The sequence below is a fragment of the Ciconia boyciana genome, chromosome 16 (assembly GCF_034638445.1).
Source record: "Ciconia boyciana chromosome 16, ASM3463844v1, whole genome shotgun sequence".
NCBI classification, from domain to species: Eukaryota; Metazoa; Chordata; class Aves; order Ciconiiformes; family Ciconiidae; genus Ciconia; species Ciconia boyciana.
The window spans coordinates 1,107,309-1,122,249 of record NC_132949.1 but is presented as its reverse complement, the minus strand read 5'-3'; the positions used below and the strand labels follow the sequence as shown (position 1 = coordinate 1,122,249).

Here is a 14,941-nt window from a genome sequence, read left to right as displayed (position 1 = left end):
TGGAACTGTCAGGCTGCCATTAAGAGTTTCATGCATCACATTCGGAAGCGCACAACTGACCTGTGTTTCTCTTACCAGCATCAATTTTTCTTTCCCTGAAATTAGACTGAAGTGGATGCAGCTGCAACTCCATTTGAGAAGTGATTTTGTCCATCAGTTATTTACTTAAAATACAGAGCATTAAATGGGATGCATAGAAATTTATTCATCAAAATTTTATTTGCCCATAAATTCAGCATATGAAACCTCATTAGCCTGTCAGTCCAGAATTGCAAAAATGTTGTATTTCAAAAGCAATTTGCAGGGTTCTGGATCTGCTTTAGTAAAAGGGCTAGAGTGAAGTAAAAGAAAAGTTTTAATGACAAAGGTTTACATCTTTATTTTTGGTTAACTGTCTGCTCTAGGACACCAACATACGGTTTACATCAAGCAGCTGGAATACAGGAGGAGGGTCTGGCTTTGCACGGATTACGTTTAACGGCAGTGAGTAACAACACTCTGCAAGCAAGCGCTTATTATTTACAGGACGTGCACGGATAAAAACACAACTGCAATAATGCCAATCGATAGGGAATATAAAAGGAGCATAATCTTCAGCAGAGAATAGAGGAGAAATATTTTTGTGTGCAGTAAGCAACACACATAATCATTGGATTAGATGTAGTAGGAAATGCTTTATTCTCCAGGAGTTTGCACGGCATCTACCAGCATCAACCCCAAGAACAGCTGAGGGTAATAGTTTTAAATCCTTCCCCTGAGCTGATTTTTACAACGCGTTTCCTGTCAAACACAAACGAGACACAAGTCTGAGGATCTCTCATGCTTATGCCAGGTGTAGCTCTGCTCGACAGCCTGCCCCGATCACCCCCTCAGCCACGTTCCCATGGAGATGAAGTAACAGAAAATTCCTGAACAGATCATAATATCCAAAAAACAAAACAAAACAAAACAACCCCAACAAAACAAAACAAATCCTTTCTCAGTATATATAAACCGTGCATTAAACACTGTTGTGTAAGCAGTTTGTTTAAGCTGTCGTGTAAACTGTTGTGTAAGCACTTCCAAAACAAAACAAAACAAAGCAGCAAAGCAAAAAAAACCCCCTCTTACAGAGCCTCAGCATTTTCTCTTTAAGTATGGCACAAACTGTGAAGTACGGTTCTGATAACTGCAAGGGAAGGAGAACCCCAAGTCCCAACGCCAATAGCTTTCACTTCACTCACGAGGCTTCAGTTTGCTAGAAACCAGATAATCTTCAATAGGCATCAGAGCCTATGCTAGGGATGCCCACAAAGATTTTATGACTGAGCGAAAACAACAAAAATTAAGCGGTGTCACTGTGTCCGCACGGTATTGATGTAACACACATGCACAATAACGAGTTAACCGGAGGAACTGCAAGCCTCATGTATCCGTCCTGACAAGCGATTGTTTCCCCCCTCCTTTCTCCACAGTAACACGGTGTTTTGGTGAAAACATTCTTCCTGGAACTTGAACTCAAACCCTCATTTGGTGGACTTGGCAGTGTTAGGTTTACGGTTGGACTTGATGACCTTAAAGGTCTTTTCCAACCTAAATGATTCTATGATTTGCTGAATCCCGTGTCACTTTGGTTGTGGACTCCATTCAACAATTTTAAAAGCAGCATCATTTGTATTTACCAAGTTGCATTCATTGTCATCTGCTGCTAGCCTGGAGCTAATCAGGTGGAACGTTCAGTTAAATTTCAAAGTTGTTCTCCATAGATAAAACCAGGGAAATCTAAACTCCTTCACATTTGGAGAGCAGTGATCCGCCAGCAGCCATATGATAAAAGTAGTTCCCTGCAACCATATTTTCCTGGTTATAAAACACAGTATTTCTCAAAGTTTCCCTAAAGGAATTTTGTCACGTAGTAACTTTCTTTAGCTTTTGATGAGAAGGATTTATGCAGGCAGCTTGAGACTCTTCGCAGAGCAGGCAGAGTTCAGAGCTAGCCTATCACCACCACATCAGCGTCGGGAAGAGCAAGCTAGCGAAGCTCCGTGTCCAGGCAGTCACTTCGCCAATGAAGAGCTGTCACAGTAACAGCGGTATTGGAAGTTAACCTCTTTCCTTTCACCTGTCCCAGAAGCGAAGCGCATCGTTCTCTCAGCATCAGATGAGATTAAATGTCTCTGGCTAATCAGCAGGCTCAATCCTGTTGCATATCTGCAAGTGCTCGCTTTCATGAGTGGTTAGTATAGCAACCAGACTGGTATCTTCAAGAAACAACGTAACGTTTCATTTTTACAACAGAAGAAGGAAAAAGTAAGATGAAAAGGATTTTAAAGCTACGAGAGGAGCACACACCTGCCTAACTTATTTAGAGGTTTGCTGTTCCTTGGCTGAAACTCCAGGCTAGCCTCCCATTAATTCAGACTCCTGGTCCATGATACCTGGGTCAGAAAAATAATTTTCTCACTCGCTCTCTCAAAACCTTCCCTCAAAAATATTCCTAATGTCACTGAAGCTCTTTGCCCTGCTTTTCAAAATTTATCTAAGACTTCTGCCAGTGTTTACAAGCTGTGACTCTCTTCTGTGAGAAAACACCCTCTGAGCTCAGGAAATCAAAAACAGGACAAGAAATTAAGCAGGTCTTGTGCTGCCCCTCACATGAGCAAAAGGTATCAAAGGCACTATGTATCTAAACGAGAACCTGGTCAAATTAACTTGCTTAGTTTGTTGCTTATCTAAGTCAGAAAGACTGAAAATTGTAAGTTATTACGAGTATCTCCAAAAGACAGCTAATAGCTGTCTTGAAGCTGTGGTCACTCAGTTGCTCACCATTGTCTGCAACATCTACAGGCTTCTGCCTGTTTCAACCTAGTCTAGGAAATGACCTGAAGTTTTTCATTCTGGACTACACGTAGCCTTGAGAGGATCAAGTGACAGGGATGAGTCGACAGAGCTGTGTCCTGGGGTGCACACGCTGGATTCCTCGCACCACGTCCTCAGCTGGCACCACAATTGTTCGTGATCCTCTCTGGTGTTGGGTAAAAATATTGCTCTTCGAAAGCGCCTGCTATCTGTAGCAGCCTTTTATATCTTTCTGCCTAATTAACTTGGTACGTCATTCCATAACATCTTTCTTTGGTTTATCGCTCCATTTCTTTCACTACCGCATTATTTAGTGCTACTGTATTATTTACAGCAACTGCAATATTTGGAATATGATTTTTACAAAGGACAATTTACAAAAAGTTGTATTGCACTATGTACTATTTCTGCTCTCTGAAGAAGCAGATATTTAATTCCCAGAACAGTAAATCCCTTAATCTGAGCAAACCTAGATATTGAACTGGAATCTAAAATGCAATAAGTAGAAGATAACAATATTTTCACCTTTCTAGTTCTGATTAATAAAACGCTGTCCCAAATGCATAGTTCAAATCCTGTAATTCAATACTGCAGAGAAACTTTAGGTTAGATGAAGCATTTGGATTAACAAATCTATCACTTCAACAGGCAAGCTACACAAATTATGCACTTGCCTTCAATAACGGGGAAGATACTCACCATCTCAGAGCAATTTTGATCGGCGTAGTAAGGCATGACGTGAACAGGTCAGCTGGCAGATCAGGGATCATGGGTAGCAATTCATTGGCTTCACACGCTGCCAGCTGAATGCAGTTCTTCATCGAGGGAGGCAAAGGCATTTGAGCAAGTGGGTGGTTTGGGTTAATTGCAGCTACCTGGAGAGATCAAGGAAATTACTCAGGTGGTGAATTCAGTAAAGTTAATTTCTATACCATTTTGAAAATAACCAATGAAGAGCTGTCAAAGTTCGATAGATCTCTGGATTCGGAGACATTTACGACTCTGGTAGCACCAGCATAGTTTTAACTCACTTATAATTAACAGTATTTAAGTGTATTTACCATAACAATACTACACACCAAAACCAGCAACTTGCAACAGACTGAGCTGTGATCAACACTTCAGAGTCTTCAGTTCACATCTGCCAGCTTGGAATCAAGCACTGTAGAAGCAAGTTGGGTTAATTATTCTTTCTTTTACATTTAAGCAAAAACCATCCTTCCTGTGGCTCATAACCATTCACCACAGATGGCAGAATAGCTTCAAATGGAAACATGCAATTCATTTGGCTGTACCAGGCAGCACTTCCTGCCATGGAGCATGCAGATGACTTGCTGGTGAGCCAAAAGAATATTGAACTCCCTGTGTTTCTCCCCATACAAATTTCTACTTCACTAGAGCAAAAGGGTCAAGCTGGGAAAAGGAAGAGAGAGAATCACCGTATGTAAGTAGAGAGGCTATCTCCCAAACAAACAAACAAAAAACCAAAAATCCAACAGAAAAAGACATGTGCACTGTCTTCTGCAATGCAAATATTAACCTATCAGCAGATACAAGTTTCAATCGGTGCTTTAGTAAAAGGGTTCGAGGTCCTTACACGTATTCCTCTGGATGAAAAAACTGTGGTAATTTCTGCTCTAAGCAGTGAATGTTACACTGAAAAATAACTCAAAGTAAGGTCTTTGCATCTCAAGATCTAGAACTATTCTAACAAGACATCATTTTCCAAGACTCGATTAGTTTATATTTAATTGGGCATAATCACCTGTTTAAAATACTCAGAGACACACATTAGTGCAGATTTCATGCTAGCCATGGACTGATGGAGTGCGTCGGTCCGATGGCACTTGTGCATCTGCAGACAAGAACCAGCTTTGCATAAATGCTGTTCAGCTCTTTCACTCCACATGCTGTAGATCAATTTTCAAAAGGCAAGAAAGAATGGAAACAGAGCAGACACTTACATGGGCTATTTAGTGCTTTTTTTCAAATCAGGGTCAAGTCTGCTGTGAAAGAGTTGAGTTTCTAAAATTCTGACCTGCACTATGGCAATCAATCTGCCCAAACATCAGTCTATAAAGTAGAAATACCATATATACCAGTATTCCTATTTTTCAAAGCCACAGTGATTCTCCTAATTAATTTTTTAATTTTAATTAGAGTATGATTTTTGAGACTAATAATTCACAGAATGAAAACACAGATAATCTTCCCAGTGCTCTTCTGAAACAGGTAAACAAACTAAACACTACAGACACCTAAAATTTGGATCTATGGTACTCAAAGGTTCTTAAAGGAATATGTCAAAGAAATGTAACCCATGCAGTGTCTTCATGGCCCTTTCATGTGTGAGTTAGAAAGCAAAGACCTGTCAAAGTGATCTATACGCTGGGTTATCAAAGATAACAGAAGTACACACCTTCAAAGACCAACACTTCAGCCAGTTTCTTTTTTTTTTGCCAACTGAATAAGGTGATAGAGTTGACTAATAAACTCATTCTTTAGCACCTTTATACGTGAGAAATTCTGTCTGTCTGAAGAGGAAATCCATTTGGTGTCTCAGAAGGGTCGATGGGGAAGAGAATACTTGCGTTACAAACCCAGAGCCTGGCACACTCACACACCTCCTGTCTAGCAAAACAACCCGATAAGCTGTGGAGACGTTTCAGATGCTATTCCACAAATTCTGCAACCTATTAAGTTTTTTATTCTTTAATTTTTTTTTCCATTCTAATCCCAGAGGCAGCAGTGACACACTTTGGCTTTCTCAAGTTGTCCAAATTAGCTAAGACCTGTCCTTGCTCTCAGTTGAGCTGTGCTGCTTTCAGCAAAGATTCGTGCCATACCTTGGGTGGAAATGAAGCTATGCTCAACTCATCACTTGTTCTCTAGTGATATTTACTACACTTCTCAATAAAACTTAAGCTGTACACTAATAACAAAAAAAAAAAGGTAATTAAAATGCTGAAAAGATCTCTTATTTGAGGAGAAAGGCATGTGAGACAGTGTGGAAAAGCATTAGCTCTTCACAGATTTATAAATATAAAGCAGTCAAACTGCTTAGTTATGGCTATTCATTTCCTAAAGAAATAGTTGCCCTCTGGGCATCCTCATAAATGGGCTCCGTAGGTGGGAAGTACGTTTAGATGGATTTCTGAGGTGTGTGAAACACTGACGACTCGACGTTTGTCACGGTCTGGTAGTGCCCCTCAGTTCTGATGGGGCAGTAGCTCGTCCTCCAAGACCTGCTCAACTCTTGGCTTCCACCCAGTGAGACGAACTAGAGAGGCTGTGACCCCTGCAGTGTAAGTATCTGTCCATGAGGAGATGAACTATTAGTAACCATAAAGCGAACATACAATACCAGCTAGTAATTACAGATCTTGTCAGACTTCTAGGGAGAATGATGTAGCAAAACATTCTTTTACAAGTAAAAGAAAGGAGGAAAAAAAAAAAGAGGGTCGAGTAAAGCCCACTATGAACATTTATTTTTGCATCCTTAGAACATCCACTGAAGTCAGACTTTCTAGACTGATTGGTTCCCTCGTGAATGTAATTTTTTATTAGGGCAAGAAACGGAATAAGTAGAAGGCTAAAGAAAGATTAAAAAACATAAATTGGCAAAAATGTACTCATTCGCAACTATAAGAATAGTAAATAAACTATGTAAAATGACCATATATGAAAGGTTATCAAAATTATCAATATGCATTTATCTACAATCTTTGGGGTTTTTTGTATGTCAACAGTTTCTGTAAGCAATGAGATGTAAACCTTGCAGCAGGCCATAACTAACTCACAACTTCTTTCAGCAGAAACACAGCCTCAAGGCAAAGTGATGCATATTTTCCTGTGTAAGCTTTGTAAGTAAAAATTCCTTACTATCAACAGAGTACTTATTGTGTTACTTATTGTTATTTCAGGGCAGTTGACAATCCACAGCCTTTCAGACAAAATAATACTGGTAATATTAATTTATCAATTATACTGAAATATGCTCTCATAAGATGGTGGTAATTAATTTGTTCTGAAAACAAATTATAGCTGCCCAAGCTAAGGAGAACTCAGGTTTGCTACTTGCAAGTGCTCTGTCTATCCGGAGGAAGAGCTAACGGATTTGCAGGTATTACCACCTGTAATTAACAGAGGGGGAAACAATATAAGTATTTTAAACCACAGTTACTGAAAACATTTATGTACCTATATAATTAGACTGAGAAACAAGCACTTGATAGAAAACCAACTCTCTGTGAATTAACAGACATGTTCAAGGTAAACTTGGGAGGAACTCTGCCCCAAGACAGAAACTAGGAGTTGTTATTTCAAGTGTTGACCAGACATGGTCTGGTCTCTTCCCCTCTTCCCCTGTGGAAGATATTAATGCACCCACAGAAAAGGAGATGTTCCTTCCTCCCTCCCAGCAGATGGTGGATTAGAAAAATTCTCCCCCCAGACATGATGCTAATGCCAGATAAGATTCTGCTGTGCTGTCGTTAAGCTAATTTTTTGAAAATTAATGTTGAAGGTGGAAAAATAAAAACTGTGAGTTCCTCAGCTCCAATTAGGACTAGTTAGTCAGATACCCTGCTGAAGGGGAAAACGAACAGGCACTTCCACCGCAACACCAGATTCCTACACAAAGAACAAAACAAGTTAGCATGCAGCTGTAAGGTAGGCTGTTGAAAAATTCAAACAATAAAGTTGAAAATCAAAAAGTTGTATCTTGTGCAGCAAAGCACACATCTAGGAGACACATTTCAGCCTTCACTTCTGTACATCTCAAACGTGGCCTTAAGACGGCAGACCTTTGCTGTATGAAACAAGTATGAGTCAGAGGAAACACAATGTCACAATTACACAGAAAATTAATGAGAAATAACCAGCCTACTGTTTTATCCTTGTTAGCACAGCACACCTAAAGTGCCTGCTTAATTCTCCAGAATTAGGGCGTATTTATATACGCTCCCAGAACCATCAGAGCTAGCTAATTAGATGATTAAGAGCACCCAGTGCCATCACTTCCACTACACCCTACAAGCAGAGCTCAGAGCTCCCAGGCAGGCACCGCAGGGTGTTCTCCAGGCAGGTTTCTGCCTGCTCTGCAGACGTCGTTTCACCCACCGTTTTCTGATAGCGGCACGAGGTCAAGCGCCTGCCAGCTGCCCTCTGCACCCTCTTCCGCCACCAATATTCACACTTACTGCTATCGTGCTTAGTGATGCCAAACAGGACATTAATCAGGAAAGCAATGGCAGGCGTTCCAGTTTCTAAAAGCTGGGGTCAGCTTCCAGGTCTGAAAAATGTCTTTTGGGAAAGGAAAACAATAGCTTTCTAATATAAATATCAGGACAAGACCAAAACAAATAAAGGCAGGATCAACTGGAAAAATGAACTTTTAAACTAATTTATCACACTTAATACTGTGCCACATCATAGCCACGTCATGCTGCTAAATGGATGTTTCTTATCTGCAAAATATGTACTTTTGTTTAACTAGATATTAAACCAAATCCTTAGCTTAACTGCCCATCCAGTTGGAAATTAAAACAATTCACAGGTATTTGTGTGAAACAGTCCAGTTTAGCACAGCCCAGGGAATCCGCCAGCCCCTGTGTCAATAGCACCCAACTTCAAGTTTGGAAGCTCTGTGACAGGTTAGGAACGATGGGGATTGGTAGACTTTATTAGCGTAACTGCTGCCCTATAAATACAATACAGAGCTATAATCAAATGACAAAATTATCTCCACATCTGCCCATTCTCCATCCCACCAAAACCCAGTTACAGCTGAATGGTCTCTGGTGTCTTCAGAGCCAGATCTTCTGCCTTCGCCCTCACCTCCCTCAGAGAAGCAGTCTTGCCAAAGATAAAAACTATTTTCAATTGCGAGCTGTCCACCAGGATAAGATACAGCAGGTTCCTGCCTCTGGTATACAAAGTGTTCTTCTTACCGAAACCGATATACTGCTTTCTATCTGCACAGCTTTTCACTCACGCACATTAGCCATACTTTATTTACTAACAAAAGGCAAAAAAAAAAAGTATTTACTATTCAAGTGCTATTTTGGAGGCAGCTCCTTGAAGACGACAATGTACGCTGCAGTGCTACAACATTATCTTTTCTCAGGTATCTTAGAGAAGCGTTAACTGCTTTTCTATCACTCCCCAGTTATCATTTCTTTTTGTGCTTCCCCTCTTTGGAGAGTGAATAAGATGTGGATTTTACATTAAGAAAGAGTACCAGCCTCTATATTCCACGAACAATGAAAACCAAATAGAATGGGATTGCAAACGTACCTATAAGTATATTGTAATTAAATTTTTACAATTCTGGTGTAACTACGTATAACCTGATGGCACCTGGCCAGGGCTCTGTGCTATCAAAAAAAAAAAAGAGATCCCCAAAAGAATAAAATAAAGGGCCATGGCTTCCCTCAGCCTTCGCTCTGTCAGATTAAGAGAATGGCAAGCTCCTCTAATCTCCTTTCAGTAAGATGGGCTAACAATTATCTTGATCGCTCTAGCGGCCCCTCTGAGTACCAGTTCCAGCCTTACTTCACTTTTCATGAATATGAACAATTAATTAGTTTATATTTTTCCAAATTAATTCTCAGCCATGCTTTGTATGACACTGTAAGCACTTTTCTACTCTGTTACCAAGTCTTCTGCTTTCTATTAATAATAAGCAGTTATCTCAGTAAGACTTCGGTAGCAAATGAAATCTAAAGATACAGAATGGAAAGCTGACATACAACCCTGGCAGTATTTTCATAATCAAATTAACTGGTAGTTTTAACCTGTGTTGCAAAGAGAAGAAATACTAAAGCAGTATTCCTATTCCTCACATATTTTGCAAAATAAAAAAACCAGAGCAAATGGAATTTCATATTTTTGTTGGAATAAAGACGTGACATCGTTACTTGTGCTCATCTTTCTCACTGCAACCAACCGTCCTTGTCTGCACAGTCTGGTTTGTCTGACTTGCAGAGAGAAGCTTTTCCTGCACAAGCTTCACCTGAGCAATTTATCTGTCACACAGCAGAAGCCAACAGAGACACCTGCGGCCGCCTTCCTTCCAAAAGCTTCAAAGTCATTCTAGAGCTCTGCAAGAGCCAGGGAAAAAAGGAAATTCATTAAGAAAGCAGGGAAAGGGAAGGTAAAGTTAGGCTCATTTTTAACCTGCTTAGGAACAAAATGAGAAAACACAACAAAAATCCAGAAGGGTGCATTGTGCAAACAAAAGAGAAAGGCTCCGAAAAACATCACAATGAAAGTCGCTGGCCTATAGAAAAACTTGAAAAAGGAGAACAGAACATGACCACCAGACATTTTCCTTGACTTAAAAAGATGGTAACCTTCAAAAGGCATCTATTACCAATACTACTGATCTGTGTCTTGCAGTTTCATGTTCTTCCCAAGCCATAGACTTTGGGAAGTTTCTTATTTTTACAAAGCATGGCATCATCACTGGTTGAAGAGAAGGAATAATGAAACGCTCTACATATCTCAAGCTTTTAGCCTGGTTTCTGTCAGTAGAATGGAATTTCCACCTGCCAAAAGAGTCACCACAAAAGCACCTCGAAAAAAACGGAATTTAGAATGAAAAGAATTAGAGCCAGGGATACTGTTAATATCTACTTGAAGGTTGTATTTGTGACAGTCTGTGCCTGATTAATTAATATGCCTCCCTTTAAGTTGTTGGGTTTTTTAAAAAAAATACAATGTCTTAGAATTGTGAGAGCGTAAGAAGTTAACTTTCAAAAACCTTCCACTTTGCATTTCAGATTTACTTCAATAAATTTATTAGTAATTACATTTGCAAAGACAGACAGCTTTTCATTAGAAACACATTCAACTTAAGCAGCCTGTGAAACTGAAACCACCAGTGACAATCCCTCTGTGCATCAGGTTTATTTTAGTTTGTTTCGCATTTTCACATTCAGTTCAACAGCACGAAACTCCAACTACATCCAAGTGCGTACCCGGATACTAGACTTCTGCAATTAAAACAAATATGTCTAGTTCACCTCAGCATTTATCTCAGCAGAAAAGACCATTAGGGCACAAACTGATTCCATTAACATTACCATTTAATTAGTGCTTGTATTGAAAATTATTCCAAGTTTAATAGGATAGCAAACTGAACCAGAAAGATTGGAGTGGCGAAATTATTTGCAAATTTATTTGCCTTCCAACATAGTTTTAAACACATTTTTCAGCTGTATATAGCACAGCAAGCTTAAACTTAACCCTGCGGCACAAACACAAATGAAACTTTTGCAATAGACTGTGATCTCACCTCCAACTCTTGCTCCCTCTGTAGTGCAAATTGTTTGAATGACTTGACAATAAGGCCAGCATTAGAGCAATCGTAGACGAAAATGGAAGGACTGCCCATCCAAGTTTGCAGATCATATATGGATAGAGGAATATACTGAGTATAGTTCTATAGGAAGAAAAAAAACACTCAGTTACAAAGAGGCAGAGAAGCAACAGAACTTTCATTGGTGAGATAATAAAATAAACACCAAAAAATTCCAATTCTGAAATCACAAAATAAAACCTAGACTGAACGTTGGGCATATTAATCAATACAAATACCAATGAACATCTGCTAACAATGAGGACTACAAACCCAGCTCCAACACAAACGACAAGTAGGTTTTATTGTGGTATTGTCTGAAACGCTAAACTCTAATTCTAAAATTCTAAATTGAAATAAATTTAAATAAAATTTATTTAAATTTAAATAATTTAAATTTATTTAAATTTAAATTGAAATAAATTTAAATAAAATTCTAAATTCTAAACTCTAATTCTAAAATTAATAACTAAAATTCTAAAACTCAGAGTGCTCTGATACGTGCCAACAACCCCAACCAGCATTTAACAGGCCAATTTTATCTCAAATTTCTGCAACACTGATAAAGGATGTAAACCAGCTGTCTTTAATTTAACATCAAACGTCTTAAACTGAAAACTCCATCAATAAATCAAGACTGATAATTACACTATGTAGCCCATCAGCAGCTACCCCATCCTAGTTTAATGAGATGCTTCATAATTTTATTACAGCCTTTAACTTCTGTGCAACTTTCAGAATTATCCAATAAAATTAAAACCAACAAAGCCTGCCTTCAACAAAGTGAAGTACCAACAATTTAGTTTCTGTAAATATGAAGTCTTTTGTTCCTTCTCTTCCACCTTAACCCCCCCAAATAATGGGAGGCAAGAGCTTCTCAAAATGCAAGGAGGATCAAAAACCAGACATTTAAAATTAGCTATGAAGCTAATAAACCCTAAACTAAGTGGCAGAACTGAAAATACAAACCCAAGCAGATTTCTGCCATCTGAGCCTGACGAGGGTCCCCACCAACCGGACGGTGCCCGACCGCACCACCCTCCCCATCTGCAGCCAGAGGGCAACCTGCTCCTGCTGCTACAGCCTGGGACTGCCCAGCATCTCCCAGGAAAGCTGCGATGTTCCTACCAACATCAGCAGAATGATGGATGGGATCATAACTCCCATTTAAATTCAAGAGACTTAAAATAGCTGTAATAAAAACAGTAAACTTTTACAAAAATCAAATTTTCAAGGACACGTATCAGCGTATATAGAGACAGAAGTGATCATAAACCATATGTTAGATAAGGTAGGAAATAGCAAGTCATTCCAAAATCCAGTTTTGCCCATATATAACAGTTTTGGTGGTTTCATTAAAATTAATAGGAAAAATTGTTTATAAAAGCCAAAGTTTTAGGGAGTTAGGAGCTTTGCAAACTGGTGCAGGATAGAATGATACATGAACAACTCCCCCTCAGCATAGACTTTTTCTAAGGACACCACGCAGCTTAAGCACATTCCAATCATAGTAAGTTACATATAAAAAAACCTGCTCTGACACATACAATCGATGAGATTTTATGGGCATGCATTGTTTCAACTTTATGTTTATAATGCATATTGCTACAGTTAAGATTGGATTATAGCTCTGATTAATATTGTGGTATTTCAAACCAGAAGAATTTTATGTGCTGATTTTACTGTGGGGGTCACATATAACCTATCAGATTTGCTAATGATATGTAAATGAGAGAGTTTGAAGAAAAAAGGAGTGTTAAATAATAGTTTTCTAGCATGGTTGCTCAGGGTGATCTTTTGATGCCTGATCATCTTGCCTCTGCCATGCTGGGGCTGTGAGTATGAAAGAACCTGTCTGTATGTTTGGTTCTCAGTATTGACTTTGGTTTTTAGCAAGAAAGTTTCTGCTCTGTTAACACAACTCCCAACATCCCTCCATGACTGTTTAAAGGAATGACACAACAAACAACTAAACCAGAAACTGATTTTGAACAAATTTCATAACCAATTGCTTAATAAACAACTCAAAAATATTTTAGAAACAACATTCTTCAGATTTTGCAGAGAAGTTCCTCAGAACTTCAGAATAAACATGTCTGAAGTTGGGGGGTTTTGTTTCCTATCTTTTTGAAACCACGTCAGGATTTTCTCAGAAAATAGTTGCAAGCAAAACTAGAAAGAGAACATTGCTCCTTATTAATACAAGAGCACTCACAATAAATATACGAGAAGCATGTTATTGCATCCTCAGAATCTGCCAAAACGCCAGATAATGCCCAATTCACTGTTTACAAGGACTGTCTCAACCCTTCCTTTGTACGCCAATACTGTACAGCAAGCCAGAGCAGGAAGCCTACAGTAAAATAATGTGCAATTCCACAATTAAGTACTGGCTTGTAACGTGTGTCAACAAGAGCAGGCAGTTAAAACAACGAGCCACGGCAATCTTCTACAGCATGAAGGAGGACTGCAGCTTCGGGCCCATATCGAGTCAAACAGAGGATGTTCCAGCAGAGCTGTGGACAGGATGAGTGAGATGTAAATAGTTTTCAAAGGACTTAATAGGAACACAATGATGGTGCACATTTTGGGTTTTGTATTCTCACATTAGCAGCAGAATGTGCTTCTGACAACGCACACATTTCATGTCCTTTTGTACAACAGGAAGACACAGCAGACCCAGGAAAAGGACATTTTCAAAATAACCATTCCTTCCAAAGCATGGTACAATTTCTCTTTCCATTTCCTATCAAAGATGAAACAATGCTTGAAGAGTATTCTCTAAAGAGATTTCTCTAAAGCTAAAAGGCTTCCTCTTCAGCTTCTCTCCTGGGATTTCTGAACTTCGTGGAATCCCTCAGAATCTCAGGAAATGAACCCTGTGGCAATGAACCTAGAGGAATCCATCCCCAGTTCTTCCTATCCATCTTACTGTCTCCCTAACGGAAAGAGTTCAGGAACATTTTGTTTGTCGAGCTGCAAAGCAAAAATTAACAAACTAAAGCACTATAAACACCTTCATGTGCTGCCTTGGAGTAGCCCTGCATTTGCTGAGCAGCTGTGATTAAAAGGCAGGGGAAAAAAATAACAATGGAAAATACTTTCTGCTTCCCTTAATGCTGTCTCTGACTCCACAAAGTTACCGAGCTGAAGCAATTTCTGGAGCGTGTGTTTCGAGGGGAGGAGGAAGGGCGCGGGGAAGAGGAGCGGGCACCTCCCCGCACTCACACCCTGTGCTGCAAGGCAATGCAGTCAGAGGCACTCCTCACTACTGTCTTCTTTTCTACAAAGCATATATAGAAGGTCAGGTTTAAATTCTAATAAAATAAATGCAGATGAGTATCAGATAATTTATTTAGTACTGTCCTCTTCATCTGTCAGGCTAGTCTAAATATCAAAAGGAAAGGCTTGCTTCATAAGTGAAGCCTGAAAGGTGAAGGTAAACACAGAGGTATTTACACTACAGCAAGCACAATGTGTCAAAATTTATAAAACTTAAGGAAAAACTGTCTGTAGGAGAGAAGGCAGGTTTGGTTTTTAAAGACCAGGTTAGTTTAGCTACTAGCTTTTCAAGCACCTTATCCAAATTGTACCATACTGCTTCCTCTTTCACACGCCTTTCCGGTAGCATTTGAGCGCTGTTTAACTGAACAAAGTGCCCGAGATGTACAGCTGAAGTGAACCAGCTTGGTTCCAAGTGAACCATGTATCAAGTGAACCATGATACTTCCTGAAGGTTTT

At 39.3% G+C, this 14,941-nt stretch overlaps 1 protein-coding gene across 5 annotated transcripts in view; it reads right to left on the bottom strand.

Moving 5' to 3' along the window:
- RPTOR (regulatory associated protein of MTOR complex 1) overlaps positions 1-14,941 on the bottom strand; it is a 164,049-nt gene that overhangs the window by 100,594 nt on the left and 48,514 nt on the right. For all 5 annotated transcript variants that reach the window (XM_072880878.1, XM_072880879.1, XM_072880880.1 and 2 more), the window contains 2 exons: positions 11,138-11,284; positions 3,538-3,713 (listed from right to left, as the gene is read on the bottom strand). In XM_072880878.1, the coding sequence (XP_072736979.1) occupies positions 3,538-3,713; positions 11,138-11,284 (323 nt within the window). The remainder of the gene's footprint in view (positions 1-3,537; positions 3,714-11,137; positions 11,285-14,941) is intronic.